Genomic DNA, 8,060 nt, shown 5'->3' with positions numbered 1-8,060 from the left:
ATAAATGCATGTATACCAATCATTTTAAGCACACAGACAAAAAAGATCAATCAACGGTTTTGTCATTTGTTACACAAGAAATTATGAAACATTTATTTTGTTCATCACTAAAAACACATATCTGATATGGGTTTAGCTAAGCATAGCTTCCCCTATCAACACATATCTGATATGGGTTTAGCTAAGCATAGCTTCCCCTATCAACACATATTATCACTTCAATCAACACAACTATAATCATAAATATATATAAAATCGATTATAAATCTATTTCAAATAACCAAATAATAAAATGGATCCAACATACAAATTAGCACTCAGTGACTTTCAGAATTTTTCAAAATTCGTCGAAATCTTCAATAAATTTTAAAATTCGTTAAACACCTAGACGTTTTTCAAACTCCCTAAAGACAATGTAAATAAATCATCTATTGTCTTAACCTAGGGTAACATTTTATGTTGGTTGATGTTACAACTTACTTAAAAAATTCTTTTTAAATTAAATCTAAGTTAATTGATATAAAAAATTTCATCTTAATTAAAAAAATGTAATTGCATATTTTCTATATTAAACTTTTTTTGTGAACCACTTTAAAATGTATATGTTGGAAATTATACATTTGAAAAGTACACTTTTATTATTTCTTTAATTCATAATATATTATTATTTTTATTAATACATTTTCATTTATTTTCTTAAACTACTCTGACAATATAATTTAAAATTTTCATTTGCATTGTTTTATTATATATTTTCAATTCAAAGTTCTGTAATTGATTTCACATATTTGATTATTGTTTATTTTATTATTAATTTTTTTTTAATTTAAATATTTATTTAAAACCAGAACAATAAAATAAAATAAAAATTATTATTATTAGTATTATTTATTCATTTTAACAATTACTTGTTAAATTATATTTTTCAAAAGTGGAAAATCATTTTAGAATTCAGCTTTTCTATTTTCCAGCATATTGATTATCAACGTTAAACGTTAAAATTGGGTTCTGGAAAACCAAAATTCTAACAAGAGTAAATAAAGTTGGTTAATTTTTTTAAAAAACTCTGAAAAAAAGTTCCCACCTCTGAAATCTACTGGTCTGTGTCAATTGTTCGGTCTTATCGCTGTCAGCTCGACACACAAGACACAAAAAGTTCAACCCAAAAAATAAAGACAAAATAGTATTTTGGATTTGCTCGCCATGCAGAATATGTGTTTCTCATTTTTCTTCATAAAAACACAGCATCAAACATTTATAGGAAATTAATGTAAGTGTTTTCTAATAGAAAATAATTATTTTCAATAAAAAAACTAAAACGACTTATTTTAATTTTCTCTCATATTACTATAGTTACTGTAAATAATAATCTAATTTGGTTTTAACATCAAATCATCTTTCATAGAGTTTTTTTTCCTTTCTTTATCAGCCATCTTTCATAGGCTTATTATTAGAATAGGCAATAATAAATAAATATTTAACATTCAAGAGTGTTATTTTTCTTGCGATATAATTTTTATAAGTTATAAGAGTATATACATTCACAATATAAGAAGCCCTTCGTATTATAATTTTCACATATAAATTTGATAACTTTTACATCAATAGTTTTTTTAATAAATACAGACTAATTTGTATTTAAATTTCTAACGATCATTGTCACACATAATTCTTTAGATGAGATTTTAAATTTAAGTGTTATATTAAATTTATCATGAATAACTATATATATATATATATATATATATATATATATATATATATATATATATATATTAAATGGGATTATTACAGAAAAAAAATCTTTAAAATTACCATATGAATTTAAAAATAATTTGTCTATTATTTATATACCAAAATTTGAAAACAACTAATTTGCTTGTCTATGTGCAGAAGATTAGTGTGTGCTATTGCGTGGACTGCTTCTATCTACAGCGACGCGATAGTTGTTGAGCACGTTAAATGCAACCCTCACAACTTTCAAAAGATAAAAACTTTGTCTTATTTTCTCTTTTTTTTTTTTCTACTGCTCCTTCTGAACAAGCCAGCTTCAATGGAGCAACTGTACTGTGCAGTGAGGGAAGATGAAGAGAAAGAAGAACAACAACTGCAAGAAGGTGCAGCTTTGAAAGGAAGACAATCCCTGCAACAGGGAAAAGATGGTAGTATTACCAATGCTGAAGCACCTTCCTTTTTTTCTTCAGTGGGAGAACACTCTTTTCCTCAGAAGGAGGAAGTGCTTCATACCCACAAAGAACACACAGAACAACCTGTTCAAAAGGTTGAAGAAACAAACAATGTTGTTGCAGAAAATGGCAGTAACTTCAACGGTGATAGTGAAAAAGGTGGGATCGGAATCATAGCTGAGATTGTAGAAAATGTCATAAATGGAGAGGCTTTAAGCAGTGCTACCATAAATGCTGATGCATCACACCATAAGAATAGTGTTTATTTGGACCAACAACAAGGTACAGAATTATTTTTATTCTGCTTCTTTTTCTTCCCCAACAGCAATCTTTGTGGACCTCTATGTTTCCTTTTATTTTTACTTTCTATAACTTGTCTAAAAAATAAAAAAAAATATTTTTGAGCAAGAGCATTCTTCACTATAGTAGAGTTAACTATATTTTACAAAATAATATGAAGAATTTATCCTCATGGGGCGCACACCTTGGACTGAAAAATCTTCCTTTTCTCAAATTTCTCGAATCATTTTTTGCCATTTCGTTTTTTGTAATAGTAAGCATACCATCATTTTTTTTATGCATGAAGGAATGTGGAAATGTCACCACTGCTCATGGACCAAGCAATTTGACAGTCCTTGGAATTTGCGGCGTGGGAATCTTAATGGCTACTCTGACTTGCTCATGAATGTTAAAACTATGATTCAACATGGACCATGTATTGTGTGTGAAACTAAAGGTCAGTAGGTGCCGAGATTTCTAAGGCACATATTAGCAGTTAGATCTGATCCATGTTGCTTCACAGTCTTCCAAATTCCAATGGTATGGACCTCCTTATTGACTTCCAGAGGGTAGAGACTTTACCCAGCAGAAGCAACTTTTTCTTGTGAAATCTTGCTGGATCTAATTATGCCACTTAATTTTTAACAAGTTGGGTTTAAAGGGCCCTTGTAGTTGTTGGAATGTCTACATGAACCATGCCCAATCTTTGATCAGATGTTTTCTAAGTGCAAATTTTGACTTTGTTTAGGAGTTTGCTTAAACTTATGGTTAGAAAGTTTCTTGTGTATTCGTAACTGTGGTCATTTATCCAGTTACTTGTGTATTCGTCTTTTGGTTTAAAAATTTAGTAGAAATATGCAGAACATCGGCTCAATCTATCATGAGGTATCCCATACTTGAACTCATTTCTGATGTCTATAGTTATGTTCTAATACACTTTAGGAGTTACAAAAACATGAGTGGAATTCATTACAAAACAAGTAAGATTACAAAATTTTATGATTTTTAATAAACTTCTCCTATTTATATAATGCTAAGATAGTAACATTGTTCATACACGGAACATGAACTGTCATGTGTGGCAATTTGGAATTGAAATGATTGTTTGTGGCATGCTTGCAGGCGACAATATTGATGGTGCAATGTCTGCTCTGCCAAGGAATGGAGTCAACAACATGGAAATTGTTGATGAAAAAGTACCTTCCTCCGTAGCAGAGTTACCTTCACCTAATTTGACAGAAGAAATTGACCAGCAACTGAAAGAATATGATGTTGAGGCAGTGTTGGCAAAACAAGAGACACATGACTTGTTTTGTCCTAATTGTAAATCTTGTATTACTAAAAGGGTTATCCTAAGGAAGAGAAAAAGAACTACTCCTATTCCTAACATAGACACTAAACCAAAGCGTGACAAGTCAGCCATTGAGGTAGTTGATAGTTCTGTAGATGAAGACAACCAAGGTGATCATGCAATTGCAACACCTGATGATGTAGCTAGAGTAGAGCCTCCTGCTGATAATTTTGAGCCCGAAAGAGAACCAGAAGTGTTCAGATGTTTATCATGCTTCAGCTTCTTTATTCCTATAGGTAAGTTGATCACCTTTCTTGAGGAAAATATATTAGTATGTAAATAGCTAACAATGTGTTTAGATTATTATATTTGACTAATTTTGTTTATAAATGATTTTAAGTTGTAAATATATAACGATCTGATATATATGTCTCTGTGTCCTACATTTTGGAGACTACACATGTCGAAGTGTTGTGTCGTGTCCGGTGTCTTTGTGAGTATATGTGTTACATAGATAACATATCATTCACATGTTTTGGGAGATGGCTATGGTTAATGGTTATCAACCCAATACTTATGGTGCTTATGTGATAATCATCTATTTGTGCTAAAAAAATTAGTTACTTTGGCAGGAAATGGATTCAAACTGTTCCCAAGTTTTGGGGGTATGCCTGAAGCTTCACAAAAGCTTCCGGTTGTACCTGCATCCAACGTGGAAAATCCTTCAGGTGTTGCAGCTTCCAATTCAAATTGGTTCTTCACTCTGTTTACATCAATCAAGGGAAGAAAAGCTAGTGTTCAAGGTAAATTAATAATAAATAACAAACAATTACTACTAGTTGCAGTCATTTTCACAGTGATGTTTTTACAAACATAAGACCCGCCAAGGTATTATTTATTATAGTTGTCATTTTTTAATAAAACCTGCAATTTCCTATTTCTATACATTCCCTGTGGTCAACTTTCCCTTTTTCTCCCTATATCTGATCTGACAATTTTTTAATAATGAGATCTTTCTTCTTTCAATTGAAAATCCTGTTTTCTTGACATCTTGGTGTAGGTGATGCTTCTAGTGAAGATTCTATAGCAGATCCCACTTCAGTTGAAGATTCTAGAATTGATAATCCATTGGAAATAGCTCAGAATAGTTATTCTTCTTTGATGAAAGAAGCACAATCACCAGAACAATCATTTGACAGTGAAGTAGTTGCAAATGATGTAGCTAGAGACAAACAAAATTTCATAGTAAATGGCTCGATTCCATCAATTCAAGATTTGAAGAAAGTTGAAACGGGTATTGAAGACGAAATAAAACCTTCTGTTGCAAACAAAGAGAATGGTATGAAGACAAAAGAACTCCAATTAATAATCAATTAAAAATAATTCTGACTCCCCTTCGTTGTTCTGTAAGCACTGTTAATATTTTGTGTGTGTAATAACCATAAGTATGATTATGATGTTGTTAGTAATGTGAAGTTTTTGTTGAGGCAGAAGCATTTGAAACCTCTACATCCCAGGCAGGTTACGTTCCAACTGAAGGAGATATTGTGACAGAAGCACACACTGAAATCTATATTGGGGAACAACCAAGGGCTGAAATTGGTGAGCACCAAGAGTGGGAAATACTTAAAAGCATTGTGTACGGTGGTTTAGTTGAATCAATCACTAGTCTTGGGGTTGTGTCATCTGCTGCTTCTTCTGGTTCTGCTCCATGTAAGTGCTTCCATCTATCTCTCACTGTGGGAGGGTTTTATGGTGTCACTGATTTTTACACGGACATCTTATTATCATAGTCTATCATGTATGGTAATCTGAACTTTTCTGCATGGACATAACCACCTTAAATGTTATGTTAATCATAATATCTGGAAGTTGATACTGTAAATTTTCTTACATTGACACTATGAAAATTAAGCCCTAAACTTATTTGGTTCTTAAAGTATAATTTAACATAGAAACAAACAAGAAAAGACTGTGCTGTATTCCATGTTTTATGAGTGGTGATCTGAATTGCAAGAATTTTTATGTTACATTTTAAAATTGGGTAACAATGTGTAAATATTTTTCTTTTATGAGTATTGTAGTGAATATTATAGCATTGGGGTTGGCGAATCTCATCGGTGGACTTTCTGTCATTGGCCATAATGTGAGTTGCCTTCCATTTGTTGCTTATTTACAGTTCTATTATGGTTGAAGCTCACTTCTTTCTTTTATATATTCGATGTATTCTGGTAGTATTGTTTAGATCACAGTGCATGACTGCATGATGTTAATGTCATAACACCTTTTTCTCCTTTTCCAGCTCACTGATTTGAAAAATGGTCATTCTGGAGGGAATCCATCACAAGATCGATATGAAGAACTACTTGGCCGTAGAGAAAACTTCACACTTCATGCTTTTCTAGCTGTGTTATCATTCATAATTTTTGGTTCTGTCCCACTTGTTGTCTACAGCCTCTTAATTTCTAAGCACTACTATGATGAATATAATATTGCAGCTGTGACAGCCTCTTCTGTTGTGTGCATCATTCTTCTTGCTATGGGAAAAGCTTACACCAGCACACCACCCAAATCCTATATCAAAACAGTGCTGCATTATGTTAGCTTGGCACTTGCAACCTGTGGAGTCTCTTACATAGCTGGTGATCTAGCTAAGGTTCTCCTAGATAAAATCAGTGGCTCAGAATCTGGTTATGTTCTTGCCATGCCCTTGTCAGACACAACAAGAATGGAACCAGCGTGAATGTCTTCTTCAAGCTTATATTTCAATGTTCCTGCTTCTGCTGCTTCTTCTAGCTTCTTCTAGCCAAATAAGGATCCAGAAAATATGTGGTTTAGCTGTTAGTGTTCCAAGCAACGTTCTCAATTTTATAGTTTTCTTGGATTCGTTTGTTAACGAGTCAAGGAAAACTGTCCTTTTTTATCAGCAAAGTAGCTAAACAGTTGTTTAAAAAAAAATTGAAAATAAGTGCTCCGTGTGTGGAATAGTTATGAAAAAAAAAAGATACAGTCGTTTATATGTTTAATCAATAGCATAAAATAAGTTGTATGTTTAAATATTCAAAAGTAACTTGAAAATATATTTTGATAAGATTGTACGCCAAAAACACAAAATGGTGCCATTCTCTTTCAAAATTACCTAAAGATTTCGAAAAAAAAAAGTGGATAAGTGGAACTAAGGTGACACAATTTTGTTGTGATGTTGTGTCAAGATGGCATAATTTTAATTTAAATATTCTTAAAGTTAAAATTGTACCAAGTTGGCTTGATTTCAATATAGTGCATTTAGTTTAGTTTTGGTAGAAGTCCTCCTAAGTAGACATAATTTTGGTTTAGTGTATTCTAAACTAAAGTTGTGTCAATTTGGCAAGATTTTTAACTTTAAAAGTACTTTGAATTAAAGTAGTGTTATTTTGATATGATTTTTCAAAAGAAAATTATATCATATTGACACGATTTATCTACTTTTGTAATATTTTTAAATCTATTATTATTTTGATAATTTAAAAAAAAATGCATCAAAAAGGATATTTTTGTCCCAAATTACCTATGAGATAAATGATAGCTTGTTTTGTAATTGTATGATGGTATAAAAGTATTTTCCAAATGTTAAAGCATAATTTTTCTCCACCTATTTTAGTTTGCTTTTAAATTTTTTGTAAAATTATTAATATTGAGATTGTTGATAGGGGAGTACAGGTTTAGCTAAACCCATAATCTCTGTGATATCTGTTTTTGATGATGTCAACACATAGTTAATAAAAACACATGTATATGTACTTTGTTATATGTGTTATATGCTTACTGTGAGATTTGTACAAGCATAACTATAAACATATTATGTTGCATACTACTGTGTTGGAAATGTGATTATATATGAGTTTTGAAATGGAAATACCACATGCACTAAGCATATTTGTATGACTTAATCGATTACAATGGTGTGATAATCAATTAAAGTCATCAGACAGCTTAAGCTTTAAACTGTGGCAAAACAATAGGTTTTAAACCGATTACGTTAGTGGTTAAATCAATTAAAACTCGTGTATTTGCACAAATCTTTTTCAGGTGTGCTGTGATGGATTTTGAGAAGAAAAGTTTTCAAAAATATACTAAGTGTTAAAACTTAATCGATTACATGCATCTTCTATTCAATTAAGTTTGTTAAAGATTTGAAAACTATTTCATTGCTTGACATAACGGTCACAACGATCATATTTTTAAATATGTTGACCAAACATTAAATGCATTCAATTAATGAGTTTGACTGCTGTTAATCTGTTATAACTATGAGATGAAATCGA

At 31.2% G+C, this 8,060-nt stretch overlaps 1 protein-coding gene across 1 annotated transcript; it reads left to right on the top strand.

Annotated features, from left to right (window-relative positions):
- Positions 1 to 1,956: 1,956 nt before the first annotated feature.
- On the top strand, positions 1,957 to 6,782 carry LOC124837077 (membrane protein of ER body-like protein). The gene is made up of 8 exons (XM_047312364.2): positions 1,957 to 2,468; positions 2,773 to 2,922; positions 3,588 to 4,052; positions 4,389 to 4,559; positions 4,817 to 5,095; positions 5,248 to 5,469; positions 5,841 to 5,902; positions 6,059 to 6,782. Exons 1-8 carry the CDS (start codon positions 2,054 to 2,056, stop codon positions 6,497 to 6,499), a joined length of 2,205 nt encoding a protein of 734 aa, XP_047168320.2. The 5' UTR covers positions 1,957 to 2,053; the 3' UTR covers positions 6,500 to 6,782.
- The last annotated feature ends 1,278 nt before the right edge of the window (positions 6,783 to 8,060 follow it).

Source organism: Vigna umbellata, chromosome 2, assembly GCF_029865625.1.
Source record: "Vigna umbellata cultivar VRB3 chromosome 2, Vumbellata_1.0, whole genome shotgun sequence".
NCBI lineage: Eukaryota > Viridiplantae > Streptophyta > Magnoliopsida > Fabales > Fabaceae > Vigna > Vigna umbellata.
The sequence above is the reverse complement of the archived record's forward strand: the minus strand, read 5'-3'. Positions and strand labels throughout refer to the sequence as shown.